The sequence below is a fragment of the Salmo salar genome, chromosome ssa24 (assembly GCF_905237065.1).
Source record: "Salmo salar chromosome ssa24, Ssal_v3.1, whole genome shotgun sequence".
In the NCBI taxonomy this organism is placed as follows: domain Eukaryota; kingdom Metazoa; phylum Chordata; class Actinopteri; order Salmoniformes; family Salmonidae; genus Salmo; species Salmo salar.
This window is the reverse complement of record NC_059465.1, coordinates 22,498,426-22,512,408: the sequence shown is the minus strand read 5'-3', so window position 1 is coordinate 22,512,408 and position 13,983 is coordinate 22,498,426. Positions and strand designations below refer to the sequence as shown.

Genomic DNA, 13,983 nt, shown 5'->3' with positions numbered 1-13,983 from the left:
CAGGGAGAGTTGTCTGGCAGGCGGGCTCGGAGTCAGGACAGGCAAGGGTCTAAAACTAGGACGGCGAGAAAAGAGAGAGTGGAAAAAGCAGGCGCTGCGACACAAACCGCAGGTTGTCTTGAACAAACAAGACTAACTGGCAACAAGAAAAACAGAGAACACCGGTATAAATACACAGGGGAAGATGAACGTCACCTGGAGAATCACAAAGACAGGTGAAACAGATCAGGGTGTGACAGGAACGTTTTAGCACCACCAACATGTTACTGGGGAGGGGAAAGATGAAAAATCATTGTGGGCATGTACACTTCCTGTGATCAGAATAGCTAGGACGGTGGATGGTGGTTGGAAGATCGTACTAGTTTGAAATGGAAAAGCATGCGGTAGCTATGGATAAAGAAGGACATCAAGACGAAGCAGCTGCTTTATAAGAGGGATACACTGTTGAGCACTACATTCCGAGGGGTTTGTGCTGATTGTATGGAGATTGTGACAGCTGGTTAAATGGCGTCCCTTATGAAGGCGAAAACAAGATGTATGTCAGGAGAAGTTCAGTAGTATCATGAGGAGATGTATACTTGGGATACGGAGGAGGAGTGGAGGGAAGAAGAGAGGCAGAGGGTGAGTATGACTCGGTTAAAAATGGCGGAAAAAAGGGAGATGTTTTGTTAAAGAAAAATGGTACAAAGTGTAAGCAGAGTGAGCTGAAGACATGAATGAGGGCGAAGTGGTAGGTGATAGGTGTGGTGAAGTTTTCGGGGCGTGAGGCTTGCACCGAGGGTAAAGATGAGTCTGTGACAGTAGGAGGGAAGTTTTTGGAAAAACTGGACCCTTACCTTTTGGCTGATCCATTTGTGGTTTCAGGGGGGGTGAAAACAGAGTTGGAAGCTGTGGAATTGGTGAGGGTAAGAGAAGTGGTCTTGTGATAATTGTTTGTGTTTCTGCTGGTCAGAGGTAGCAGGCGCACCGTGTTAAACGAATGGGGGTAAGAGATGTGAATTGTTTTGCTCTCAAGAAAAGGGTGCCATTGAAAGGAGTGATTACTCGGGTAGCAGTAAATGTAAAAGCTGACCAACTGAAGGGGAAGATTCCCGGTGTTTGTGATGTTCGTTGTTTGCTGCGACGCAGACAGTGTGGAGTGAGAGGTGAAACAGAGGAGTCATTGTCTGTTATATTGAGTTTTGATGTTGTCTTTGCCTGACAAAGTGATGTTAGGATATATAAGTTAGCTCTTGTGCCAAATACATTACGTTGTTACAGGTGTCAAGCTTATGGGCATGTGGCAGGAGCATGTAGGGGTGGCAGGTAGCCTAGTGGTTAGAGCGTTGGGCCAGTAACTGAAAGGTTGCTGGATCAAATCCCTGAGCTGACAAGGTAAAAATATGTCGTTCTGCTGCTGTTCCCTGAGAAGGATGTCATTGTAAATAAGAATTTGTTCTTAACTGACTTGCCTAGTTAAATATAAAGGTTCCTAGGTGTGAGAAGTGTGCAGAAGGGCATGAGACAAAGGCATGTGTTAACTGTAGGGGTGCACATGGGGCTGGGGATCTGAAATGTCATGTGCAATAGAAGCAGGTTGAGGTTTCCAGGCTTAGTGTAGTACAGAAGTTTTAATATGCTGAGGAAGATGGGTCAAGGGGGAGGGATCCTGAGAGGAGTGGTTTGAGTAGTAGATCTGTACCAGTACAGAGGGATAGGCCAACAAGTGATATACAGTATGTTTCAGTAAGATTAATTAGAATTTATAGCAATGGTTATCAACTGTACTGCAGGGATGGAACGTAAGTCGCAGAAAATTGAGGTTGTGGTGGCGGCTGCAGAGAGGTATTTGGATGTGCGAGACATGACATCAGAAGAATTACAGGGTGGGGGTGGTGTCCAATCCTTTCAGGTTGTTGGCCTAAATAGATAAAAATAGTGGAGCAGGGTAGTGTTAGAGGGTATAGTACTTGTTTATTTCTTTTCTCAATCAAACTATCTGGGAGTTGTGCTCCAGTCTAATAGGTGGCAGTAATGCAACATTTATCAGATGACAACCGCCGTTAAACCTCATCGAAGAAGAAGTACATTTCCTGTTTTGAAGGTAAGCTAGCGTTGAAGCTTGAAGGCAGCTAGCTAACGTTAGGTAGCTCGTTGATTCATTTAAAAGCAAAACAAAATAGCTAGTTAGCTATTCTTGTTAACTAGCTTGCACGTTTTGCCGCCATGTCAATTCTTGTTCTGTCGTTCTGTTCCAGGTAACACAAATGATGAACTAACTTTAGCCATTTCTGGAGCTACAGTAGCTAGCTTGCGTCTGCTGATGCTCACAGCTAACGTTAGCTAGCCAAATCGTATTTAGCGTTCAAAGTTAGCTTTAAAGACTATAGCTAACCTAGCCACATACATACCAACTATTAATTTGTGGGTATATTAGCTAGCATGTGGCAATAATAGGTTACGTTTGCACTCAGAACTTGCAGAATAAAGCTAGCTATGCATAATTCTGCACTTTTGTTTTGGGCGTAACGTTATACAAATCCCAGAGACCACCCTTAACGGTCTGAACATTTCAGATAAGCACTATCAATAAAATAACTTATAACAGCCTGTTTAGCTAGTAATTATATTCTATTTGGGTGTAACTTGTCCAGTGTTCTAGCGCAAGCAGCAGAGAGTGGCACATCAGCCAAGAGCATGCCTTTCCTCCATGGCTTTCGCAGGATTATATATGAGTATCAGCCCCTGGTGGACGCCGTGCTGTGTGTTGTTGGTCTGGAGGAAGGGACAAGCACTGGAGAGAGGTTTGTGTACTTTATGTGATGCTGTGAGTCTGGTTCAGGGATAAGTGACTGCTATAGTAATTTGCACTGACACTCAAGTTCCACAATGTCAATCGATATGGCAGTGTGTAAGCTAAGCTGAAACATCTATTGTGTATTTATCTGTATTTGACCTTCGTCTTCTTATTGGATTTACAGGAGCCGTAGCCCGGAGGATGAGGACAGTCTATGCGGGTCTTTAGTGGAGCTGTTGGAGAAGGAGTCCCAGTCAGCTGTGTTTGAGGAGGGGATCAGCTATGCTCTGTTTAAGGTTGCTGAACGGGGACTAGTCTGTGCAGCAGAAGTCCTTCTACGATATGGAGCAGATCTCAACTTTGAGGGTGAGAGGACTGACTTGTTGTCATTCAAATATTGGGAGACTATTTGTCAATATTTTATTGACCTAAATATAATTTGATTCCCAGACCCTGTGTCTTATTACAACCCACTGCACATTGCTGTACTGAGGAACAGGCCGATTATGGTGAGGTTGCTGGCTGGACATGGAGCTGACATTAACAAGCGAGATCGGGTGAGTACAACAGGTAGCAAGGACTTATAGCTGCAAAACATATTACTGTTCTGTCTTTTCTGCAGTACATGTCTTGCTCTGTATACAGAATGTGTTATGGCATTGTAACACAGTGTACTGTATCTTATGCAGATCCATGAAAGTAGCCCCTTGGATCTCGCTAGTGAAGAGGCAGAGAGACTGCCTTGTATGCGCACACTGCTGGACATGGGTGCTGACGTGAATGCAAGAGATAAAAATGGTGAGTTGAGGGCCTCCCGAGTGGCGCAGCAGTCTAAGGCACTGCATCGCGGTGCTAGAGGCGTCACTACAGACCTGGGTTTGATCCTGGGCTGTATCACAACCAGGGGGACTTTACTCGCTCAAGCGACTCCTTGTGGCGGGCCGGGTGCCTGCAGGCTGACCTCGGTCGTCAGTTGAACTGTGTTTCCTCCGACACATTGGTGCAGCTGGCTTCCGGGTTAAGCAGGCGGGTGTTAAGAAGCGCGGTTTGGTGGGTCATATTTCGGAGGACGCATGACTCGACCTTCGCCTCCCGAGCGATCTCGTCTCATCGCCTTGCAGCGATGAGACGAGATTGAAATTGGGGAGAAAACGATGGTAATAAAAAATGGTGAGTTGACATTTTGACCTGTATTTACTGTATATCCTGTATTTCAACACTGCCTTTTTGATCTTGTCCCCAAAGGAAAATCACCCTTGCTACATGCCCTAGCTAGCAGTGATGGACTCACTGTGCATAACACAGAAAACATCCGGCTGCTACTCCAGAGAGGTACTGTGCTATAAATTAACCTTAAAAATGCACTATGCAGGAATCGCATTTTCCTGGTTCTAAAATTCTAATAGTTCCCCTAATTTCAGTTTGTGACAAAACAAGCAAATATAGTGTAGAGAATGGTTTACAAAACTGAAAGTAAGACGCAAAAACGAAACTTAAGAACGGAAGCATAGAAATACCACACACAGATAGAACATATCTACCGCTTCTTACACTTGCTTTCAATTAGAATGACCGTACACATTTCTATGTGAATTTGGTCAGGTCGCCCAAAAAGTTACATATTGCCTCTTTAATTTGGAGTGGGCTTATGGGCAGAAAGACAGAAATGCTAAACATCAAATTGTATTGGTCACATACATATAGTTAACTGATGTTAATGCGAGTGTAGCGAAATGCTTGTACATCAACAACAGCAGGGCATGTCCAAACCTATTTATATTTAGGAAACGTGTTTGTTCCCCTCCTAAGGTGCAGATGTTCATGCTGCCACACTGGATGGAGAGACGGCTGTATCCTCGCTGGTCTTTCTGGTGAAGGAGGCTCTGGAGGGCTCTGTGGAGGATGCAGCTGAGATCGGCCGCTTCTGTCTGAAGGCCACGCGGCTGCTTCTGGCCCACGGGGCTGACCCCAGCTGCTGCCTTACCCCCGACGGGGAGGAGGATGGGGAACCCTCCCTGACAGTGACCAGCCTGGAGCACTTTGATCGGCTCTTTCCCCTGGCAGTGCTGCTGTTGCAGAGTGGTGCCTCATTCCACTGCTCTCGCCACGGAGCCTCCTGCTGGACAGGCTACAGGCTGGTATTCCAGAGGCTCCAGACGGCCCTGCTGGACTGTTCTGATGCAGAGCAGGTGGCTGAGCTCCTGGAGCAGGCTGAGGTTCTCCTGGACTTGGCCCGGGTGTCCTCCCCAAGTCTGGCCCTGCCCCTGGACCTGCCTATGCCAGACCAAGACCCAAATGCTCAGACATTGCGGGACCTCCATCGGCGTGTGGTGGAGCAGGAGACTGGCCCTCCCCCCCTGCGCTGCCTCTGCAGGGCCTTCATCCGGGGTCACCTGCAGCCCTGGCCCCTGGACGACAGGGTGAAGGCTCTGCCCTTACCTGACAGACTAAAGGGGTACCTGCTTCCCGAACACACCCTGAGCCCCAAGCCAGGATGGGACTGCTTCAAGCCCCAGCGTACCCTACGCTGACGACACACGTTTTTACACTGGTAACTGGGGATGACACATGGATTAATTGACCTTTATCCTTTTGTAATTATTTGGTGTTAGGACACCAATCTATCAATGTACTCAGAACCTGCCATTGAGGCCTTTGTTTTGTTGTTCAAGTGTGTGTGCCAAATCATACAAAGAATATGAATATAACTTATACTCAGACATTTCATAAGAATAAGTTGTGTAACTTCCATACGTTTGCACTGCTGGAAGGGTGCAGATGAGTCTTTTGTTAAATATTAGCAGAAAAGGTTGGACTTTGTCATCTGAATAAAACAATCAGGATCAGTTATTCTGCATCTTTTTTCTGTGTCAGCGATAACAGTTGAAGTATAGTGATGAGCCACAAGATGGCAGTGTTCTTTGTAGCAGGTAGTTGGTAAAAAGGTCCAATTACAATTTATATTATATTCAAGTGTTCTTGACACAATCAGAAATCTCCTATTAATACTTCAAACACATTTTTATATCTGCTACACATTTCATGTATTGTCTTTGTATTCATGAGCCTTTGAATCTTCTCATCAACCTTCTCTACGTGTTTGCCCATGATTGTGCTTAGATTTTTTCTCTCACTAATTGGTCTTTTGACCAATCAGATCAGCTCTGAAAAAGATCTGATGTGAAAAGATCTGATGTGATTAGTCAGAAGACCAATTAGTGGAAAAAATATCAGAATTGGCCTGCCTGTGTAAACGCAGCCTAAGAAACACTGCCCTTTCCCACCTGAACAGAAAAAAACACCTATGTGAGAATGCTGTTCATTGACTACAGCTCAGCATTCAACACCATAGTGCCCCCGAAGCTCATCACTAAGCTAAGGACCTTGAGACTAAACATCTCTACAGTGGTAGGCCTGATCACCGAAAACGATGAGACAGCCTATAGGGAGGAGGTCAGAGAACTGCCAGTGTGGTGCCAGGACAACAACCTCTCCCTCAACGTGAGCAAGACAAAGGAGCTGATCGTGGACTACAGGAAACGGTGTCAGAGGAAAGGCCATAAAATTGTCAGAGACTCCAGTCACTCAAGTCATAGACTGTTTTCTCTGCTACCGCACGGCAAGTGGTACCGAAGTGCCAAGTATAGGACGAAAAGGCTCCTTAACAGCTTCTACCCCCAAGCCATAAGACTGCTGAACAATTAATCAAATGGCCATTATTTACATTGACCCCCCCCCCCATTTGTTTTGAACACTGCTGCTACTCGCAGTTTATTATCTATACATAGTCACTTCACCCCTACCTACATGTACAAATTACCTCAACTAACTGTACCCCTGCACATAGACTCGGTACCGGTACCACCTGTATATAGCCTCATTATTATTTTGTGTTACTCGTTATAATTTTTTACTTTTGTTTATTTGGTAAATATTTTCTTAACTCTTCTTGAACTGCACTGTTGGTTAAGGGCTTGTAAGTAAACATTTCACGGTAAGGTCTACACTTGTTGTATTTGGCACATGTGACAAAGTTTGATTTGATTTGGATTGCAGTGTATGTTTTAGGTGGCTAATTAGCAGCGCTTTTAGTATCTGCTGTGTTGATTTACCCTGACCCTAAAGACTCAAAGTACTACTGAACTAAACGGACATGTGTGAGAACGCACTCCTCCTTTACAATTTTCTCTGAGCACATGTATTGAAAAGGGATTGCTACTAATTGTACTGTGACCAAGAAGCCAGATGATGTCAGTGTTACACAATGGGAGAGAGACCAGTGGTTGTTTTGGTTCTACTGACTACATCTACGAACTCCACAATATCCACTGCCTTTTTAGGAAATAGTTGTGTGGTAGATGGAGTCCTTTACACTCACTTTCTTTTGAAGTAATTTTGAATGTCCCATGTTCTACACATGACTCATTTTAGTACATCACAATGCATACATTGATTTCTTGCCAATGCAGATTTTGTTCTAAATATTTGTGTCAGGTTTGAGAATACAGATATGCAGTATTCAACATGCATTGCAGTTCTACAAACAGCTGCTGTGGATGGTAGTGTAAATAGAGAAGTCTTGGTTGAGTAGTGGTTTTCTGTGGGACGCAATGGAGCTGTGATGACTGTCTGCTGGTGTGGAAAGGTTATTCAGAGTTTATGCTGAAACAAATCTGGTGTGATTCACACACCATCTCAGTCTTTCTCTGTATGGTTCATTCACCCTTCTTAAGCCAATACAGTTACACTGCTGCCACTGACTGTTGAAGCCGTGCATGGACAGATGCTACTATAGAGAGTCATTATTTTAATGCAGCTTTAGCGGAGTGTGTATGAATGTGTTTGAGAGAGATACTAGCAAACTAAATAGGACAGTGTGTTACACAACTAACCCCCTCCTGACATTGCTGGCTGGGGCTGCAGTGGCTGCCTGGCTTGCAGACAGGCGCATTGACTCCTCTTCTTTATCTAGGTCATAGCCTCTGAAGAGAGAAGGCAGCTACAGCGGCAACCGCTCCACACGCACTTCACTCTCCTGTCTGTCTGAATCTCTCCACACGCTCTGACGAAACCCCAACATCAGCCGCCAGGGAGAGGGGGTGGGGTGGGTTGTAGTGGGGTTGAGGTTTGGATTAGAGGAAAAAAAGATTTGAGAGTGAACAGTAGGGTAACTTAGGAGGAAAATGCCACCAATAAGGGAAATGTCTATTTTCGGACAGAAAAAAGCAAAGTTTGGTCAGATTTAGATATGTGCATACCGGCTATCTTTAGCCAAACACATTTTGAAGGGAAATAAGTATGCAGAATAAAATAAAGACATTTAGGAGATTAGTGTGTTAAAATGAAATTGATACGTTTTATTTGGGCATTTTTGAGTAATTGACTCTTAAAAGCTGAAGACTAGGTATCATATTTTAATTAAATTAATCAAATATCGTAAAAACAATTGCATTGAATATCTCTTGTTTTGCCCCAAACATACTCACTTAAAATTGTATTACTTTATAAAAAAATTGATTAAAAGGGCCTCCCGAGTGGCGCAGAGGTCTAAGGCACTGCATTGCAGTGTTGCGGCATCACTACAGCCTGGGGCTCGATGCCAGACTGTCACAACCACTCCCATAGGGAGGCGCAATTGGCGCCCGGGTTAGGAGAGGGTTTTTCTGGGGGGGGCTTTACTTGGCTCATCGCGCTCTAACGACTCCTTGTGGTGGGCCGGGCGCCTGCAGGCTACTTCAGTCGTCAGTTGAATAGTGTTTCCTCTGACACATTGGTACAGTTGGCTTCCGCGTTAAGCAAGCGGGCGCGTCATGTTTCAGAGGACGGATAAAAAAATTTTTTTAACCATGTGGTTTATTTATCTTTAGGTTCGCTTACTGGTAAATATTTAAAACATTTATAGATCTAACTTCATTAGTTTATATAATATATATATATATATATATATATATATAACTTTTTCTAAATTACAAATTATTAGATCAATGTACCTCAAAGTTGTTTTGTTGGGGTGACGTAAAATGTTGAGATGAGACGGATGAGATTTTTAGTTAAGCAAAACTAGTGGCATCTAGGGAAAGAGTCAAAAATGTGGTGACACGGGTTTCTGTAAGAATTACAGGAGGGGGGTGTTTAACCCCAAGCCACCCTACTATAGAGGAAACCAATACAGTATTACAGAGAAAGAAATGGGACCAAGGGACATACAGTAAAACATTTTTTTTTTTATACAGTAGAGATACATTTGATCAACTTGGTTTACACAGTCTGTTTACTGTCTTGTGTTTCATGTTCCCCAAGCCCTGGCCTAAAACCAACCCCAGACTTCCACTGGCCTTGCGTTGGGATCATCACACTTTAGCAGGTGTGTGATTTGAGAAGGAGAGATCATTTGGTGGTGTATACATGAACTGTAAAGGCCACCAGGGAGAGTTGGCAAGGCATAACTTACCCCAGCCAACAATCATGCCGAGGCGGATACATAGCATTCCCCAATGATGACCCAATGCTGCCAGCAAAAGGTGATAAAACCAAGAAACCAAGAGAGAGGAGCCAAGCCTTTCTACCTATCATTTATTGAGAAACAATGTGGCTGAATCTCACCACTGAAATTAGTTATTGATCTATTCTCTTCCCCATGCTCAGGGTTTGTACAACCCCATCTGCTCACACTCTCACTCCTTCTCCCTGATTCCTTATTTCATTCTACCTTCTTTCTTTCCCTGACAGTGAATCATAATTTATTTTATTATTCTTAGGAATGTTTCCCATTCCTTTGTCCTGCGCCATCCCTCTCTGTACACATTTCAATTTGTATCATTATTGTCACTTACTCGGTTATTTCTCTCTGATGTTAACAGAATGTGCAATTTAGCCTATTAAACACAAAAAAATAAAACATTTAATTAAATTGAGAGCTGACTCCAGAGTGATCTGTTCTTGCAATTTGCAAAAAACTATATTTTTCTTAAGGATAGCATTAATGTAGGTAACTTCTTCTAGTGTGAAATAATTGGTAGTTTGGTAAACTATAATTTCAGAGTAGCTTCCCCAACACTCGTTTTAAGCATTTTGTAGACCAATTAGTTACGGTCTCAAAGACTCTCTGTCCAAAACGCAGGTTAGCATTTTTCTTCATGAATCTTGTTCTGGAGGCAGCTCTGCAGAGTGGTCACTAGCTGGCACAGCCACAAAGTCATGAATTCTGATTTTAAACCTAACCGTAACACTAAAATTATATCGGCTAACCTTAATGCCTAACCATCACCTTAAAGTATGACCAAAAAGCACATTTTTGTTTCAAGGAATTTTTACTAGCAGAAGTCGCTCAGTTTTGCCTCCAGGGCAATATTCCTGCCAATAATCGTCAACTTGCGTCCAAAGCAGGGATCTTCTAACTAAACACTCAAAATGTTTGTGCGTATGTGTGCTCGCGTGTGTATAATCACAGACAGTCTCCCAAGACCACAGATGTGGTGACCTCATCTGAGAAGAATGTAGACCTACTCCTTCCTATTACTACAGTGAAGTTGATGGAAGACTTACAAATGATTAATAGATGCAGTTCATGCAGCTGAATATTAAAAAATACAGCTAGCTAATGATTGGAAATAATGTGTACATTTTCACCCCATATTATCCCATGCTGAAGTACTGCAGCAGCACTGCTGTTTAACAGATATGCATACATGAGTTTTACGGACTATTGTGGCTTCAGAGAGAGCCCCTTGTAAAGCTTTGACTGGAGGTTGGCTGGTCTGTGTGTACTTCTAACTTAGACGAGGGTAATAGGCCTGCATTCGTGTGTAGAAATGATAATAGGCCTGCATTTATACAATTTCTTGACTGTGTCCAGCTCGCTAATAATCTTGCACATTTTGAGGGAATGAGTAAGAGTGAGAGTGAGAGTGAGAGAGGGAGAGGGAGAGCACTCGCTGGATGTAATGGCCCTGAGAATCCACTGATTTGCTCTCATCACTGTTGCACGGATCAACACTCATTACGTTTAAACTGTATATGTGGGTCTCTTCTTCGGCACCAGTGGTGTAGTGCTATTTTTTTAGGTAAGGGAGTGCAACAACAAAAAAGTCTCTAAGTCATCAGTTCATCAATCAAAGTTTGTACCATCAAATGTAGACTATTGAATAGCCTATCATTATAGAATATGGATAAAATGCATCCTCCAATTGCAACCTCTGCCTATGCCCACACACTTTGTCTCAAGAAAATGTTATATTTTTAATACCCTGAAACACCACATTAGACATACCTAATTTTAAATAGGCCATCATTACTATCAATCGTGAATGATAATTATTTATGTTTTACCGGTTAAATGTAATTTGGTTGATCTCAATCATTTGGGAATATGCATTTAGTTTATATATATATATATATATATATATGTGGAAAACTGAGTTGAAATGTATTTGGCTAAGGTGTATGTAAACTTCCGACTTCAACTGTATATATATATATATATATATGTATATATACAATTGAAGTCGGAAGTTTACATACACCTTAGCCAAATACATTTCAACTCAGTTTTTTCACAATTCTAACATGTAATCCTACAAAAAAGTCCCTGTCTTTGGTCAGTTAGGATCACCACTTTATTTTAAGAATGTGAAATGTCAGAATTATAGTAGAGAGAATGATTTATGTCAGCTTTTATTTCTTTCATCACATTCCCAGTGGGTCAGAAGTTTACATACACTGAATTAGTATTTGGTAGCATTTGGTAGCATTGCCTTTAAATTATTTAACTTGGGTCAAACGTTTTGGGTAGCCTTCCACAAGCTTCCCACAATAAGTTGGGTGAATTTTGGCCCATTTCTCCTGACATTTCTCCTGACAGAGCTGGTGTAACGGAGTCAGGTTTGTAGGCCTCCTTGCTCGCACACCTTGCACGCACACCTTGCACGCACACCTTGCTCGCACACCTTGCTCGCACACCTTGCTCGCACACCTTGCTCGCACACCTTGCTCGCACACGCTTTTTCAGTTCTGACCACAAATGTTCTATAGGATTGAGGTCAGGGCTTTGTGATGGCCACTCCAATACCTTGACTTTGTTGTCCGTAAGCCATTTTGCCACAACTTTGGAAGTATGCTTGGGGTCATTGTCCGTTTGGAAGATCCATTTGCGACCAAGCTTTAACTTCCTGACTCATGTCTGGAGATGTTGCTTCAATATATCCACATTATCTTCCTGCCTCATCATGCCATCTATTTTGTCCCCATGTGCAGTTACAGTTTCCTATGATGTCAAGCAAAGAGAAAATAAGTTTGAAGGTAGGCCTTGAAATACATCCACAGGTACACCTCCAATTGACTCAAATGATGTCAGTTAGCCTATCAGAAGCTTCTAAAGCCATGACATAATTTTCGGGAATTTTCCAAGCTTTTTAAAGGCACAGTCAACTTCGTGTATGTAAACTTCTGACCCACTGGAATTGTGATACAGTGAATTATATGTGAAATAATCTGTCTGTAAACAATTGTTGGAAAAATGACTTTTGTCATGCACAAAGTAGATGTCCTAACCGACTTGCCAAAACTATAGTTTGTTGACAAGAAATTTGTGGAGTGGTTGCAAAACGAGTTTTAATGACTTTCAACCTAAGTGTATACAAACTTCCTACTTCAACTGTATATATATACACTACCGTTCAAAAGTTTGGGGTCACTTAGAAATGTCCTTTTTTTTTTAAAGAAAAGCAAAAAAATGTGTCCATTAAAATAACAACAAATTGATCAGAAATACAGTGTAGACATTGTTAATGTTGTAAATGACTATTGTAGCTGGAAACAGCTGATTTTTTAAATGGTATATCTACATAGGCATACAGAGTCCCATTATCAGCAACCATCACTCCTGTGTTCCAGTGGCACGTTGTGTTAGCTAATTCAAGTTTATCATTTTAAATGGCTAATTGATCATCATGACTAATTGATCATGTGCCATTATGTTAGCACAGCTGAAAACTGTTGTTCTGATTAAAGAAGCAATAAAACTGGCCTCTTTAGACTAGTTGAGTATCAGCATTTGTGGGTTCGATTACAGGCTCAAAATGGCCAGAAACAAAGACCTTTCTTCTGAAACTCGTCAGTCTATTCTTGTTCTGAGAGAAGAAGTCTATTCCAATGCGTAAAATTGCCAAGAAACTGAAGATCTCGTACGACGCTGTGTACTACTCACTTCACAGAACAGCGCAAACTGGCTTTAACCAGAATAGAAAGAGGAGTGGGAGGCCCCGGTGCACAACTGAGCAAGAGGACAGGTACATTAGAGTGTCTAATTTGGCATCTGATGGGCCTCGGTATTGCACACAACTAGCCTATAATTCTTAATCATTCTCGCCACCGCCAGAGATAAAACTGGGTAGACAACAACAATTTACCTACCTTTAGGCGGATATACATATACATATTTATTTGGTTTGTCATTCTATTGTTTTTGATGGAATTTTTGTGGTAATTAAATATAATTTATTTAGCATTTATTTCGATTTGTTTTTCCAGATATAGTTTTACCAGCTCCATGTATTCTCAAATGGAAAAAATTGAGCTGCTATCTCGGGCTCCCCCAGCACTACACACCTGCTCGGCACACTGTCCTACACTTTACTTATCACACTCTCTTAACAATATAGCATCTGATTAGTATTAAAGGTGTAACTGGGCTAGTGCAAGTCAACCACTGAATGTCATGCAACCTTCATCAGAACTAATCCATGTCGCCATGCACTGCTCCGCCTCACTGGCTTCAGCACCTCTAGTGGAAATGACCCTAATTGGGTAGAGCAGAGGGAGTCAGTTGGCATGTATGTTTAATAAGGGCTTGTCTGTCTACACCTCTCCCTATCTCACTCTTCTCTTGGACCCTTTAGAGGGATTGCTGTAGTGCCACAAGTGCAGGTCTCAGCAGAAACCCCTTTCTATATTCTTCAGTTTCTTGAGCAGAAACCCATTTCTATTTTCTTATGCTTCTCGCTCTTCTTGCCATGTTGTCATGGTTACTGTCTGTGCTACAGTCTACCAAGGTATGCATCTCTGGTCACCAGCATCAGTTGGACTCAGTAATTTGCATCTCAGACATTTCTATTTACCATAGTTTAGATATACAGTGCCTTCAGAAAGTATTCAGACCCTGTGACTTTTCCACATTTAGTTATGTTACAGCCTTATTGCAAAATGGATTA

General features: G+C 42.5%; 1 protein-coding gene across 2 annotated transcripts; it reads left to right on the top strand.

Annotated features, from left to right (window-relative positions):
* Positions 1–1,862: 1,862 nt before the first annotated feature.
* On the top strand, positions 1,863–5,626 carry asb6 (ankyrin repeat and SOCS box containing 6). 2 transcript variants are annotated; one of them, XM_014171848.2, is made up of 7 exons: positions 1,863–2,083; positions 2,634–2,783; positions 2,961–3,142; positions 3,227–3,333; positions 3,466–3,574; positions 4,022–4,108; positions 4,586–5,626. In XM_014171848.2, the coding sequence occupies exons 2-7, from the start codon at positions 2,677–2,679 to the stop codon at positions 5,305–5,307; spliced, it is 1,314 nt and encodes a 437-aa protein (XP_014027323.1). In that variant the 5' UTR covers positions 1,863–2,083; positions 2,634–2,676; the 3' UTR covers positions 5,308–5,626. The 2 variants fall into 2 exon arrangements, with proteins under 2 accessions (XP_014027323.1, XP_014027322.1); XM_014171847.2 differs by having other exon boundaries at positions 2,064–2,237.
* The last annotated feature ends 8,357 nt before the right edge of the window (positions 5,627–13,983 follow it).

Excerpts from the sequence above, each read along its gene's own strand:
- asb6 (XM_014171847.2), top strand. The coding sequence starts at position 2,206 with ATGTCAATTCTTGTTCTGTCGTTCTGTTCCAG. Across the intron at positions 3,143-3,226 it reads AGCAGATCTCAACTTTGAGG|ACCCTGTGTCTTATTACAAC; the intron begins GTGAGAGGACTG and ends TTTGATTCCCAG. Across the intron at positions 4,109-4,585 it reads CCGGCTGCTACTCCAGAGAG|GTGCAGATGTTCATGCTGCC; the intron begins GTACTGTGCTAT and ends TCCCCTCCTAAG.